Genomic DNA, 15,166 nt, shown 5'->3' on the forward strand with positions numbered 1-15,166 from the left:
TAACCGGTCATTCCCAGACCTCCTCTACCACAGGAACCACAGGTATCAGTTTAAAAGAATTTGTATGCAATCTTATCTTAGAAAAAAGAAGTTAACTATTAATTTTGTTTGAAAATATGCTTTAATTGCAATTTAGATATTTAATTTTGAGTAATTTTGAGAAAAACTTGAAAGGTTATTAATTTAATACTTTCTAAAAGTTTGGGTTTCCTGTGCTTTTTCCGACCTCAAGAAGGAACGCCTGACTGATTGATGACAATAATATTCTCATGTCGTAAATCCGTGCTCAAGTACGTTGATATATGCAAATCTCGTGTCTAAAAAAGAATTGTAAAGGAAGCCTGAGGTCAAGTTTTGATAATCATGGAATGTTGCAGTCGTGTGGCTGCTAGTGGTTGCCCTCTATCATCTACATCAGCTCAAAATGCTTGGAACTCTTGGGACCAAGATCCCCATAATGCCTACATCAATGCTTATTATCATTATCAGGCCTACGTGTATTACTGGAATCTCTATAATTCACATTTTGATCAAGGGTATAATAGTTCTTATTGCGAATGTTATGATTATTCAAAACAAGGAGACAGTGCTGGTTACCCAATGGCATTGTCTAGTTCAAGATGTCTGCATTGCCCTGAGGAAGGATATTCTCAGTTTACTGGACGTTTAAAACCTAATGAAACTCAAACACATTCTCATGAAGAAAGCTATGACATGGACGTTGAGGAAGAAAGAGATGGTGTTTATGATTGTGATGATGATGATGACGATGATGATAAGCACAATTTTGAATTGGATGAAAGGTTTTGCCAATTTCTTAGACAATCAGAAAAACACAGACAGGAAAGAGAGAAAGGTAGGTTCCGAGGAAACAAATATAATACCTGAATAAGATCTAAAAGCATCAGATGCTGTATCATAGTTTGGGGCAATCGTAACAGCTAGAGTGAGATAGTGGTGCACACCACCTGTAGTGCTTCCCAATGTTAACCCTTTGAAAGAAATAAACTAATAGCTTTATTTGTTGCTTACAGAAAAAAGAACCAATGCTAAACTGGATGAATATATTGAAGGTAAGAATATAGTTTTTAAAAGTTGCTCAATGACACTGCTCTAAATTTGAAAAGATTAGCAATTGCCGGAGATTGACATTTTACTTTCATCATAAACCTGAATTTCAATTCTGCAATGTGGTTATATGTTATTCTCAGATTTTAATATAGAATCTAGCTAGAATTTCTAACCTTGAATGAACAGTCATTTTCGTATTCCTTTTGGTGGCTTCAGGGGTTATTTCATGGTATCAAACAAAAAGGTTTGAAGGGGAGAGGGGATGCATTCAGTAATATTACTTTTTTAAGTATTGTTTATTTTGGTTTCGTAGCTGGTAAATCATACATAAATCCAAGTACGTTGCCTCCACAAGAGCAGCAAGGAGTCAAAAGAAGAGAGGCAATGAAGTCCCTATATGGAAGCAAAGCACAATACATTATGTCGTTAGAGGCATCCTTGCAACTACACTATGACAGGAATTATGATACTAGGCAGCCAAAGTTTTGGCCCAATATTCCTTTAAAGTTCTAGAAATGATATGTATTGCTCTTTCCTTGTATATGTATAAAATGTAAGAATTATAATTTTAATAAAAAGCCTCATTCGTTGATCAATGTTCTCCAGTTTTTATAACATTTTTAACATTTTTTTAAAAAAAGATGATTTTTGCTTGGTGATAATGTTTTTCCTAACACATTTTGGGAATAATATTTAAATTTCATGTGCCTTCTCAAGCATAATTTACTCATACTTTACTTAGGGTTTTGGCCCCCTGCAGAGCATACAGGCTGTAGGCAATCAATCATCTTCTCCTCATCTCTCCTCCATCTGTTTCTAGGCTGCCCTTACTTCCTCCTCCCTTTAGGATTCCAGGCCAAAGCCTGGAATGTAATGTTGTTCGTAGGCTTTTGTAACATGTGACCAAACCAACTCCATTTCCTTCTCCTCATCTGCAAAGCCACTGGTTATTCTCCTTCTTGCATCCAAAGCCGGGATCCAAAGCTCCTCATTGAAAATTTTATCTTGCCAACATATCCAAAAGATTCTTTTAAGGCAGCTGTTGATAAACGTCTGTATTTTCTTTTGCATCCTCTTAGTCATCCTCCATATATCTGCGCCATACAGCAAATAATTTACTCTTAAATAGAGAAATAAGAATCAAGAAATAACACTTGGTCTGGAATGAAAAATTATGCATACATGTATAGTTTAAATATATAGAAGGTGCTTCTTTACCTTCACCACCCCCTCAGAATTCCAATTATTCCAAATTCAAAAACTTTATCAAACGTGTGCTAGCCCTTTGTATTACTTCTTGACACTGAATTCAAAGTTGAAAGAATGCCTTTTGGTAATGAGAACCTGCAGTACAAAATACTATTTGCTGTCAATAAACTACTCATGGGGGTCCTGTGGTTTTTGTATTTCGAAATTCAAGATGGCGGAAGGAGTGAGTAACATTTTACCAAAAGCAGTCGGGTTTGTTTTTGACAACTGGACAGTATTACAGCTCGCTATACAGCATGGGTTTGGTGGTATAGATAGCCGTGAAAAAGCAGAATGGCTCAAGGATGTTACAGTACAAGTATTAAACGACAATCGTGAGTATATTTTGTGAAACAAGTTCACCCACGTGTTATAGTTTTTTGTACGTGCGCAAAAATGATCTAATCAGCTTCTTAATAATTGTGTTTTAGATAAAGTTGAATATGATGAATTAGAAGACTATATAAGTGAAGTACTTTATAATGAATTTAATACTATCGTAGAAGACGGGAGTTTAGTAAAGGTTGGTATAACATGACGACTACAAAATACTAGTAAGCTTTTAAAACTTGTTCTAAAAGACAGTTTCTTTCATGTCTGTTTTTCAGATTTCTCAAAAATTATGTCAGTTCCAAAAATTATGGAGAGAAGGTGACACAGAGGCTATAATGAAGGAAGTCCAAGCTGTAGAACCAGTGAAGTTGACTGAAAAGAAAAAAGATAATGAAGAAGACAATAATAGTGAAGAGATGGATGAGGTAATTTGTTTTTCACTGCCATTTGGTTGTTGTTTTTATTATTTAAAGAAGATAGTGATAACAATAATATCCGTGGAATTTAACATTGATGTATAAGTGACATAACAACAATAATGCAAATGAAGTTAATTAAAATTGACATGAACACAAAAGGAATGTGATGAGAGAGAGAGAGAGAGAGAGTGAAAGAGAGAACAAAAGTTGACTCGTAAGATCTTCAATGGTGGAAATAAATGAAAGTTTTGAACCATCATCTGTGGAAAACTACAGCCATTGGGCATTCGTATCAATAGTAGCAATTCATCCACTGAAATCATATTGAAATCTAGAAGTAGATTTTTTATATACATAAGAAGAAAAACTGTAGAACCTGGAGAAAAACCCTAAAAGCATAGAAGAGAACCAGCAAGTCACTAGGTTCACATACAGTAGGACCCAGAGTTCAGGAATCAAACCTGGTTCTCATTGATACAGTATGAGGTGAGCTCTCTTACTACTAGAGTGCAAACAATATAACCGTGAAACTTTAGTAATACTAAAAAGCACAATTTCATGCAAGTTCCATTGTTTTCTATTGTTTAATTAGCACTATTTTGTACTATTTAGTAATTAGTGTTTCACAGATTGTTTGCACTCTATGCTACCTGTGTTACCCATACAAAGAAAAGTAGCAGTGAAATTATTTTGATTTATTTATTTTATTTTTTTAGTGTGAAGAATCTACATCAGGAGAGCAGCAAATGAATGGTTTATGTACTTGTCAGAGTTCAAGTAGTTCAACTTGTCATCATTGTAATTCAGTCCAAGAAGACCTGAGAAACCTTAGTATCACAACAAGTAAGACAAAGCGTGTCGTTATCTGTCATTTTAAATGGACATAGCCTTGCTCCAAATCGACCTCTCTGGGGTCCAGTGAAAAAAAAGCAAACATGGAGGGCACAAGAGGTTGACTTTTTTCTCTCTCAAAATTTTCATTGCATTTCTTGCCAAAATGGCAGGTATTTTTGTAGCACACTAAATTTTCATATGTTGATAAAGAGCATGGAGCATTCAGAGACCCATTTTTAGGTTGCTAAAATTGGTGGAAAACAAGTTAGAAAAGTCCTTCATCCTGCGAGTGTGATCTTGTTTGGGTTGCCTGTGTTTTTATTCAGTGGGCATTAAGTATTAGGAAGATGAAGGACTTTGTGAAAGCCAGAAAGCCAGAAACATTCCTTTTTTCTCAAGTAAATTAATGTTCTGTAATATCTGACTTATATTTTCAACAAAATGGACACTTTTTAGATTCAGAGGAAACATCCACAAAAGCTGAAGAAAGCCTTAAAGATGAGGAAGGATGGGAAGTTGTTCGGAGATCTAAAAAGCGTTGATCAATAACAACAGTGGAGACATCTTAATATTGTACTTTATTAGGTAACTTATTGTATAGGTGGTTAATGTATGACATAAAAGGAGATATAAAAAAGCTTTTTATGTTTTATTAACACCCTGATGCAACCAGTGGGCTGATCAAAGTATGGCTAATTAAAGAGAATGAAAGATTTGATCAGCCTAGAGGTTGTTTTATGGTATTGACAATGTTTGAAGGATTTTTTTTAAGTAGGCAAACAAACATACAAAACAAACAAGCAAGTGGGGAATACACAAAGTACTGTGAGTGGAAGGATATAATATCAATGGGGACAAAGTAAAGATATTCTCAAGGTCACAAACACTAACATTTTTATTAGGGTGATAACTGTGATAAGGCCCAACAAATCTAAGGAATTTATTCACATTTTATTAGTAAACTTTCTGTGATCATTATGTTGATTACATTGCTAGCAGAGGTGTCTTTCATCTTTCTGTATTTGCCTAGTCCATTGATTTAATCATGTTTTTTTCCCTGTGAGGGCAGGGACACAACAACAGCATAGCCAGTTACCGTGAGCCCTGTAGTATTAGCAGGGGCACAAGGATCTTCGGTGGGTCTTTTACTTTCACCTTAGGGTCATGAGTGAAGAAAGACGGGGCCTACAGTTTCAAGTCCTTGAGACTTATAGGTCTAACCATTTTCAGTTGTATTTACAAAGGTAGCACCTTCTCCTCAGTTATTTTAAGACCCTGAGTGTTGGTCTGGTTGAGGCTTGAACCACAACCTCCACACAACAGACCAACGCTCTTACCAACTAAGCTAACCGGGAGGTGGTTTTTCACTTAACTGGTTTTTGTTATTGTTGTTCTCTATTATCATAAAAGGAACCTCTATCCAGACTAGGCAGTCATTCATTTAAGCATACACATTGAGTTGTCATCCAAAAAAGCTGGATACTAAGGCATGGGCATAAAAGAACTTTCTTTTGCAAAGTTTGAGCCCACCACATGCACGCCACAAGTGAGCCAACGGCATTTGCATTTCATGGTGCGAGGTATTTGATGATCGCAGTGCATGCACAAACAGAAAACTGCCAAGTTTAGGCAGAAGTTCCTCCTCATAATCAGTTAGAACAAAAACTAAAAACAAAATTTAAAAAAAACAGTTAAGTGATAAAGACTCAGCAAAAATATAGAGAAGAAAAGGAACCTCTGTAACATGGTATACATTGAGTAATTTTTTACAATAAAAATATTAAAATAAACCGCAATATAATAAACCACTACATAAACTATTAATAAAATAGAAAATATTTGCATTTCATTTTTTCATTGTTTATCTTCACTACAACATATACATATTAATATAAAACAATTTAAGGTGCTGACACACGGTGCAACATTGCATACAACATTTCACACAACAGGACTGTTGCAGAGGCTGACACAAGCGATGTTGCGTGATTTTGTTGCAATGTGTGTCACCCAGATTCAAATTTGTTGCTTGCAAGGTTGCGTGCAAGGTTGCACCGTGTGCCAGCACCTTTACATGACAGTGATTGTGATACGCCACATTTCTATTATGGGTCATCAGGAATGGAGATTGAAGAAAGCTCAGGTAAATGAGCAAAATACTCCGGTTTAAACTACCATTTATAGCTTAGTAATTTGTTCACCTTCAGTTAGTCTATGACTGTCTCCTATTATTTCAAAACTCAATGAAACCCCTTGGTCATTTTTGAATTTTTGCATCCATGTTAAGATTCAATATCTATATCTTTTAGTTCTTTCCTCCTCATTTTTGCGGTTGTTTCTTTTGGATATTATGCATACATATAACTATATGATATTGTGTCATATTTCCATCACAGACTTCATATAAATTTGGAGCTGAGCAAATCGTTAAATTATTGTGTTCCATTCCTGCACTTTATCTTACTTGTTAGTGAGATTTCATTTTCAGTGTTCCAATCATTGTTATTGGTGTTGGTGGCAGTGCTGTATGGTTGTGTTTTTAATAACCCAGGACGTCATGTCCAACATTTCCAAAAAAAATTGGAAATGTAATGACCAGGTGGCATTACTGCTCTTGTAATGAAAATTAGTTCTAACCTATATATTTTCTCTTGAATGTTCTGTTATGTTATATAGGATGAAATTCTCGGTAACCCATTGCTGCAAGGCCATACTTGTCAATCATTTTATCTTTGAGTGCCTTTTCCTCCAGAATATCTTTCTGCATCAACTTAGACATCAAACAAGCGAAAGCAAAAGTTAGGAAACAGCAAACTATGACCAATAATACTAAGAGTCCTTCTTCAAGTTGTTCTAGTGACATTACGTGTCTTGTGTGGCTTCTTTTGAAGACTGAATCCTAAAATTAACTACACAAGAAAAACCAAATTCAAATACAAATTCATTAACTTTTTTCTGATACCAAAAAAAAAGACAAAGAAAAAAAATAATGTGTTTTACGAAATCAACCTGAGCAAATTTTCGAACGAGTCGATTTTTATGCTTCAGTGAAGCCTATTTTTAAGATATTCGAAAGACCCAGTTTCTTAATAAACAATTTTAGAGGAGTCGAAATGTTCCGGAGATTTAGAAAGACATCGGGAATGAAACCCAACCGAGAAAATTACTACGTTTTTAGTCACTTAATTCCAAACTAAATAAATGACGCTCCAAAGTACAAAACCTTTAAAAGATTTAAATTAAATAAACAATCTTATTGAACAATGGAGTCGACCTTTCGTGCCAAAGCTGAAGGCATTTTTATTTGCTCAAATGTCATATATGTGTAAAAAAGAGCATTTTAAACCGTTCATAAGAAAATTTTCAAGCCAAAAATCTTGTACCAAATGCTACAAAAGTTGTCGATTATTCGACCATTCGAAGGCAATAGACACGCACGCTCTTCATCGACTTATCTTCTTATGAAGACCTTTAAAACGCTCTAAATACTAACGAATTAAAACAACATTTTGTTTATCAATTAACCTTCTTGTCATCAGTAAGAATCCCCCAAACTGCGATCCACAAATGATTCCAGACGTATGCAGAAGACTTATAATATCGTGGCTCGGAAGCTTTTCTATGTGTTCCTTGTGGTTCCATGCGCATCAAGACGCTATTTAAATATGCTAAGATTTTCTTACGCGTTCAGGCGTAAAAAAGGTAAACGAACGAACAATTAAACGAAATGCGGTCAAGATAACCTTTCAATAAAAGAACTCACAGCCTCGAATAAATGAATATTTGAAGTCATCTTTACTAGACTGATGATTTTCTCGAACAAGTCACCCCATAGGCATTTACTGGGTTGCCTGTATAATGTACAAAGGCCAAGTACAGAAAATGCAGAAATAGCGCAGCGCAGTCGTGACGTCATAAAAACGAAGACAAAGGCGAAATTCGGACAAACAAACTTACAAGTTTACTTTCAGCAGATAATATTCACAGCCGATCGAAGTTGATTTTAGTTTACATGGGGTATTATTGTAACTTTAAGTAAAAATAATAAAATCGGTTCGTATAATCCTCGTAGCGGTTAAACAGAATGCAATGTTTGTCCGAATCTTTAAGCTATTTTTAGAATCAGTGCGCTGCGCTATTGCGCAATAGTATCCAGAAGTCTTCACGGCACCACCCCTTAGTTCTTTGTGGCCATATGATACAGAGACCCAAGTGAAGTAAATGTTCTTGTCAGCGAACCTTGCCAGGAAAGATAGGAAAGCATATATAAATGTTTGAATCAACGCAAAACAAAAGAAAAATAAATATATAAATAGACAAGCTTCCAGGCGCGAATTCAATGCCCTAGAGTTTTTAAGTTTTGATAGTTCATTCTCTAAAAGAAATTCTAGTCCATTTAAAAAATCATTTACTAGAGAAACGTCTAGCCATTTTCGTTGGATTGATAGGTTTGTTTACTTCATAGAAAAAAATGTACGATCAAAAGCTTGTTTGAGTAGGTATAATTTTTAGGTCACCCATCTAAATGCTAACCCCCCCTCTCTCGGACTTGACTCGTTATCTGTGATGGGCAAGTTATTTCCACTGAGCCACGGTTCCACAGAATCAACACAACAATAAGCTGTGAAAACAATGCACCAGATAGACTTGACCTTTACAGTAACATTTTAGTTTCAACCGATTCCGTGCGTGGCAGAGATGCAAGGGATTAGCCGATATGGTCTTGGGGTAGATTCTTCTCTCCCCTGATGCTTCGGCTAGAACATTTTCTTGCGTAATTCGTACACCCAAGGGCAGAAGGATTTAATTGCCGTCAGGTCCGAAGTCCATACGCCGCCTCAGCTCTGCGGATGTCTTGGGGGTATGGCAGAGTGGAATCGAATTTGTTGAATTTCTTTTGATGGGTTGGAATCCCATCTTATCCACATAAGATTTTTTAAAATCCATTTTTCATCAGATTTGAATCTTCAACAATAAGGCTATCTTTGTAATGAAAAAAGTATCAGCTATTGAACCAGTATTCTTCCATTAGGTTTCTTTTGAACTATCTTATTTTTTATTTTGGTCTGCGTTGACCTAAACATATAAAATTTGGATTCAGAAAAAGAAAAGTTCGATGCTTATAAAATATTTCCTTTCGTTCTCTATCTAGATAAAAAGGACCTTATTAATGGACGAAGGAATTCAGTTGGTTTAGGAAATGATTAGTAGCTTCAAAAAATATATATCAATTAACATATCCTTGAGTTGGTAAAAGCTAAAGAGGTAGGTTTAAAGGTGCAAAGTTACAATACATACTTTCATAAAGTAAACAACAAACCCTTTTCAAAAAAGCCATAAATTTTCATTTATCTTAAAAATAACTACGTCAAACTGATTTTTCTAGTAATGTTATAGACTTTTCACTATAATTTCAAGTCAAAATACTAAAGTAAAATTTTGGCTCGTTCCGACACTCCACTTAGGAAAAGTCCGATCCAAGGAGAGAATCCAGATTTTGAATTTCCACAATTTTGGATTTTGAGGCAAAAAATAACAAATTCTAAAAGAGCAAGTGAAATAGGTGTCAATGGTGTAATTTGTTTTGTTTTGGTCGTAAAGGAAATAGTTTTACGAGCATCAAAAGTATCGACGCGAAAGCCACTTGAACGCTTATCACCACACACCCACCTCCCCAAGGTACTAACAGAAGAACTTTATTTGTACCCATTATTACTTTTTTTTTTTTTTTTTTGTTTTTTTTTTTGTTCTAATTTGAAACATTATTTTATGTTGAACAGATTGAGGGGTACCAACTTCCAAAAATAACTAAAAAGCTAAAAATGCTTGGAAGTCGGTTTACATATTCTTAATTAAAAGTCATTACATTTAGGGTCGGGATTTCTGCTATTTACAATTGGCCTTTGTGGTACAAAACTTTGGGCGCTAGCTTACAATACAGATTGAAAGGGTACCCTTTCTCCTCAAACTGACTAAAATCCAATGCGATCTCTGTTTTTGTCGCGCTGTGACTTTGATTCGCAGGAGTATCCATAAAATATTATAAGGATTAAGCAAAAACATAATAAGCAATAGTAATATTTTGTTACTTATCATTTGCAGAGCTATCGTCGAATCACACGATATCTTCGTTAACCCAGACTATCGTCCTTACACATTATATAGAAAAGTAAACGGTACGTCATCTGTAACTATCCAGACTTACTTTCTATCCGTTTAGACAAGCTGAAAAAGCCGAGTCGGGAAAAAAGAATTTGGCAACCTGTTGTATCGGATGAAAAAGATGTCCATTACTGGACTGGTCTGTACCTTGACTTTTTTTAACACTCGTACAGGATCTACTCTTTATGCTTTATGTACCCTTTACGTGGTAGAGAGCGAAAAAAGCTTCAAAATTGTTTTAAATGTGAGGCATTTAAGGTGCCTGTAAAGACTACATCCCGGGCGATGAGGGACCACATAAAATACAGTAAATGTATGTAATTTGGGCTGTGAGGGGGCTGTGAGATGCACTCTACGCCCGGGATGTAGTCTTTTTTCAAAACACACCATTCATTCCCATACTAATTCTTATATTCTTCATTCTTGCAGATGGTTGTATCATGAAGCAATCGTACACAAAACCGAGGGTGACGATGATGGTTTTCTTGCTAACCACAAGAATCATCATGGACGCAGCGAAAAACAACAAGTTTGAGAAGAAGTTTGGAGAACTTCCTAAGGGGAGAGACCAGCCTGCCATCTGGGTATCTAATCTGCCGTGCCTGGAAGCTAGATTATATTTATTTATTTTGTTTTATATAACTTTAGATAATGAAAAAGACCCTTTGAAAAGTGATGTACACCTTCGTAAATATTTTTTTATGTTCAACGCGGTTGAAAGGGATGACTAAAACTGATGTTAGACATTTCGACACTCTTGAGTCGCCATGTGAGGGGACAACATGTTAAGACTATATGTCACATCATGTCACATCCAGTGAAATGATCTTTGAAGCTCCTACTCAACTCTCAACATTTTCGTCCATTATATTTTCTTAAATAGTATTTTAGCATTATGTCAGTTCAGTTATTTGTTAGAATCGAATTTTGGTTTGCCTGTGGTTTATTGTCATGACAACGCAAGGCAAGACAAAAGGAAGGTGTCTGTATTGCATTGTGTGACATCACAGGTAGCCCAAGCTTGGTTTCTGTGGTATCTATTATGAGGAAATGTATGGAGATTCATAAAAAATTTCAATAAAATCATTGAAACGTGAAATATAGCCTCGAAATTTTACCCGATCATTGAGAAATAGCACTTCTTTGGCTCTGCGTGGTTATTTTTTGAATTTAGCCCGTTTTAAGATTTTCTTTCCCACCAGTAAGACTTACTGGTGGGGGGAAAATCTTAAAACGGGCTAAACTCAAAAAATAACCACACAGAGCCAAAGAAGTGCTATTTCTCAATGATCGGGTAAAATTTCGGGGCTTTATTTCACGTTTCAATGATTTTAATGAAATTTTTTATGAATCTCCATACATTTCCTTATAATAGGATACCACAGAAACCAAGCTTGGGCTACCTGTGGTGACATTCGAGTTTCCTCCCAGTCAAAGCAAAGGTCATTTTGCGACGAACGCTTCGTCGACTGAGGTTGTCCTTTATATCGTCGTCAACTGAGATGTCGGAAACGGTAGGTTTGTGAACACTTCTTACATAAATTCTGGAAATGATTCTTCGTGTTGTACATCCATTAGATACATATACAATGACCCAACAAGCGCTATTGAATATCGTCCATATTAGCCGTGTAATTTTAAAAGGCTTAACCGGCGAAAATCAGAACCTCTGAGCCCAGGTTATAGATATTTCTGATACGATAAAAGAAATCGAAACATAAATCTATGGAATATTTAGAAATTTACGATAAATATGAACCAATTTCATTAACAAAATTCTCTTTAATGCGCATATATTATATTTTATTTCGATCGTTTCCGAGAAAAATATTTTGGTTTCGTCAGAGGTGTGTGCCGTGACAATGTCAACATGTCACTTCAATCAGCTATACGTCTTCCTACGTGTTGCTGGCGCAAATGATTTACACTCTATTTATTACACTCTACGAAACCACATGATCTGGATCTTATTCGATTAAATTCTTAGGAACCCGCTTTATTTTGAAACTATAGTCATTTTTCTACACTTCATAAAGGAAATTTTAATTACAGCTTATTGTTCCCGCTTATTTTCGAATGCAAGCTGTTCTTCCTTCCCGCCATCTTTCCTTCCCGCCATCTTTCCTTCCTTCCTTCCTTCCACTCTTTCTCCGTACTTTAAATCGTTTGTTCCTTCCTTCCTTCCTTCCTTCCTTCCTTCCTTCCTTCCTTCCTTCCTTCCTTCCTTCCTTCCTTCCACTCTTTCTCCGTACTTTAAATCGTTTGTTCCTTCCTTCCATCGTTCATTCCTTTCCTCCATCCTTTCATCTTTCCTTCCTTCCTTCCTTTCTTTCTTCCACTCTTTCTCCATTCTTTTAATCGTTTGTTCCTTCCTTCCATCGTTCATTCCTTTCCTCCGTCCTTCCATCTTTCCTTCCTTCCTTTCTTTTACCTTTCTCCCTCCTAATAGTATGTGCCAAAGTGGTAGTTTCTCATACAGTTCTTACTCATAAAAAATTATAGATGGAACCAGATATTAAAAAGAAGAAGAAAATGGTAACAGAAAACACCGTGACTTCAGAGAATCTGACGCCGGATGCAAGCCGTAATATTTCTCGTAAGGAAATGACTGAAAAGTTAATTCAAATTGTTGGCACATCTGAGGACATCAAACGCAGACAGGAGATGTTTCGCATCATGAATATAGTCAATGGATATGGTGATATTGATTCGGTATCTATCTCGAGTGGGAGTCTCTCAGAGGGTCTTAACATGAAGGGTAGTGATGAAGACATCACACTTATTCTAAAACACGTTGTGGCTGTGCCTTCCTATGCATCGTATGTTGGAAACGAGGAAGAAACAGTAGTTTTGGTCGACTTTGAACAGGATTACCCAGGATTTGCTAGGATTCATCCACTTCTTGACGCTACAGTCAGTGGCTATGTCCAGAGCGCAAGTGTCTTGTCATCTTTATGCTTTCGAAATCAGTTTCTAGGGAGTGGTCAAGAGACACATGATCCATGCTGTAATAATGGTCAATTGGACATCGCTATCTGTATCCGCTGCCCGTTCTTACCAGATATTGTTACTGAAAGATTTGAAAATCGTGAATCAAAATGGCTGGAGGAAGAGTTCCAAAGGAATATGTTTGAAGAGGGATGTCTTCTCGTTCCTATTGGACCCAGGCTTTCTGAAAAACGGAGTATCTTGTGGAGAATATCGTTTATCTTGGCTGAAAGAAAAATGATCTTAAAGATGAATCATGCTCAAATCCTCTGCTATGCATTACTGAAAATGTTCCTAAAGGAAGGGCTAGAGCAAGACAACTCTGTAAAAGATCTACTTTGCTCCTACTTTTTAAAAACGTGCCTTTTTTGGCTGATTGATGAGACAGATGATGACGATCAAGTGTGGAATGTAGACAATGTTCTTGACTGTTACGAGCTGTGCCTGGACAGGATTATCTTATGGGTTACCAATGGCAACTGTCCTAATTATTTCATTCCTGGAAATAATATGTTCAGTGGAAGAATAGGAAAAGAAAATAATGATGTTCTCCTGTCGTTGTTAAGAAAATACAAAGCTGAAAGCTGTTTGGCGCTACTTCGTTGCGAATCATTTCGCTCTCAGACAGAGGTGTTCACCGACGCTCAAAGGGAAGCCAACTTAGATTTGTTCTGTTTTAGGGTCTTACATCTTTACCCTTATGATCAAATTGAGTTGGCATACGCAGCAGCTAGAGATTTAGAGAAAATGTACAAGACTGAAACTGACGGGTTTGTCCTTGGTGTCATCAATAAACTTCGGTCCTCTGCCCACCAAGAAATCGCCCAAATGCTACCGCTTGAGTATATCACAGAGGGCTCAAAAGATGGAAGTGGTCACGCTCAGCAGGCATTCGAAAAGCACCGTGACCATATCTTAATAGGAGGAGAATCAGATGCGTTAAACGGGCCTCTCTTGCTTGCCTGCTTTCATTACAATCTAGGTCACTATACCCAGGCGTTGGACTCTCTAGGTGAAGCTGAGAACAAATTGACCCCAAATTTGATAGTTCTACGAAAGGAGATCTATTCCCAAGAGGAGTACCAGTCGTATCATGATTCCATGTGTGGTAAGGGTTTAACCTTGTCGTACAAAATGAAACATGCAACAGTCAATGTACTAATTATGCTAGAAAACTCTTCGCTAATCCCAGAAGAATTCCTTCCTGAAGTTCTGTCACATAGACCGTTATGTATGATTCCAGCAACCGTTCTGTTGTACAGTGTGGAATACCTTTGTCATAATAGACTACACGACGCTCACAAAAAAATCAACGCCCTTGCCAAACTGGAAGACGCTGTCAAAAACAAGCTGTTTATTTTATCACGCTATTATTCAACTGCTTTGACATTCCTTGGGGTTTGTTATGAGACAGATGGAGACGTGGATAAAGCATTAAAGTATTACAGGCTTGCTTTAGAACATCCTCCTGTGTTCAGAGGTGCACAGTACAGGATAGATAGACTTCAGTTTACTGAATAAATTACAATTTTGAGACTGAAAAGGACACTAAACTCTACGTTACCCGGATGAAGTATGCAAGGAAAATGGAATAAAAGAAAACTTAATTTACGCTGTTAGACTTATATCGCGATTTTCCAATATTTAACAATTATTATGCATTGTGCTCACTATCTGAATTCTCATTGGTCGAGAACCTATGGGTAATTCTAGCTATCAGCATGCGCCAGCGAATTTCGCACAAAGAAAAAAAAATAACGACAAAAAGAAAAAGAAAACATAACGAAAAAAGATAAAAAATTAACAAAACAAAATAACAATTACGCCCATTGTTGAAGTCAATAAACTGCAGTTACCTGTTTATAATGAGTTTTTCTTAGAGGAAGATTGGTGCGTCTTTTTCTGCCATTGTATTAATAGTAAATTAATACTCTATTTATTCAGGGACTGTCTTTATTATAGAGAGTTCTTCGATCGTTAATATGTGTTATGACATACCACAAAAAGATGATATTCCTAATTAATAAACACTCACACTTGCTAAAGTTGTCATGATATTTAGCGGTATTCCGAGAATTATTGTGAATTAAAATTTTCCTAAACCTTATTTT

At 36.2% G+C, this 15,166-nt stretch overlaps 3 protein-coding genes and 1 long non-coding RNA gene across 5 annotated transcripts; 3 read left to right on the plus strand and 1 right to left on the minus strand.

The window, feature by feature from the left end:
* Positions 1-206: 206 nt before the first annotated feature.
* On the plus strand, positions 207-1,667 carry LOC116287492 (uncharacterized). Its single transcript, XM_031694173.2, has 3 exons — positions 207-856; positions 1,035-1,073; positions 1,385-1,667. Exons 1-3 carry the CDS (start codon positions 364-366, stop codon positions 1,582-1,584), a joined length of 732 nt encoding a protein of 243 aa, XP_031550033.1. The 5' UTR covers positions 207-363; the 3' UTR covers positions 1,585-1,667.
* Positions 1,668-2,209: 542 nt separating this feature from the next.
* On the plus strand, positions 2,210-5,749 carry LOC116287493 (uncharacterized). The gene is made up of 5 exons (XM_031694174.2): positions 2,210-2,654; positions 2,751-2,842; positions 2,928-3,077; positions 3,788-3,914; positions 4,362-5,749. Exons 1-5 carry the CDS (start codon positions 2,408-2,410, stop codon positions 4,445-4,447), a joined length of 702 nt encoding a protein of 233 aa, XP_031550034.2. The 5' UTR covers positions 2,210-2,407; the 3' UTR covers positions 4,448-5,749.
* LOC148905860 (uncharacterized) lies at positions 4,836-7,878 on the minus strand. 2 transcript variants are annotated; one of them, XR_016121541.1, is made up of 2 exons: positions 7,431-7,878; positions 4,836-6,814 (listed from the first exon to the last, which is right to left on the minus strand). It is a non-coding gene; the product is annotated as an uncharacterized LOC148905860 (long non-coding RNA). The 2 variants fall into 2 exon arrangements; XR_016121540.1 differs by having other exon boundaries at positions 4,836-6,675; positions 7,431-7,739.
* Positions 7,879-11,487: 3,609 nt separating this feature from the next.
* Positions 11,488-15,144, plus strand: LOC116287509 (uncharacterized). Its single transcript, XM_031694192.2, has 2 exons — positions 11,488-11,581; positions 12,570-15,144. The coding sequence occupies exons 1-2, from the start codon at positions 11,570-11,572 to the stop codon at positions 14,574-14,576; spliced, it is 2,019 nt and encodes a 672-aa protein (XP_031550052.2). The 5' UTR covers positions 11,488-11,569; the 3' UTR covers positions 14,577-15,144.
* The last annotated feature ends 22 nt before the right edge of the window (positions 15,145-15,166 follow it).

Source organism: Actinia tenebrosa, unplaced genomic scaffold, assembly GCF_029948245.1.
Source record: "Actinia tenebrosa isolate PJP-AT-01 unplaced genomic scaffold, QUT_ActTen_1.0 PGA_scaffold6__47_contigs__length_16458017, whole genome shotgun sequence".
Taxonomy (NCBI): Eukaryota; Metazoa; Cnidaria; class Anthozoa; order Actiniaria; family Actiniidae; genus Actinia; species Actinia tenebrosa.

What these genes read in the sequence shown, in the direction of transcription:
- LOC116287492 (XM_031694173.2), top strand. Translation starts at nt 364, where the DNA reads ATGGAATGTTGCAGTCGTGTGGCTGCTAGTGGTTGCCCTCTATCATCT. An exon ending in CAGACAGGAAAGAGAGAAAG is followed by an intron (nt 857 to 1,034) that starts GTAGGTTCCGAG and finishes TGTTGCTTACAG; the next exon opens with AAAAAAGAACCAATGCTAAA. An exon ending in ACTGGATGAATATATTGAAG is followed by an intron (nt 1,074 to 1,384) that starts GTAAGAATATAG and finishes TTGGTTTCGTAG; the next exon opens with CTGGTAAATCATACATAAAT.
- LOC116287493 (XM_031694174.2), top strand. Translation starts at nt 2,408, where the DNA reads ATGAGAACCTGCAGTACAAAATACTATTTGCTGTCAATAAACTACTCA. An exon ending in AAGACGGGAGTTTAGTAAAG is followed by an intron (nt 2,843 to 2,927) that starts GTTGGTATAACA and finishes TCTGTTTTTCAG; the next exon opens with ATTTCTCAAAAATTATGTCA. An exon ending in ATAGTGAAGAGATGGATGAG is followed by an intron (nt 3,078 to 3,787) that starts GTAATTTGTTTT and finishes TTATTTTTTTAG; the next exon opens with TGTGAAGAATCTACATCAGG.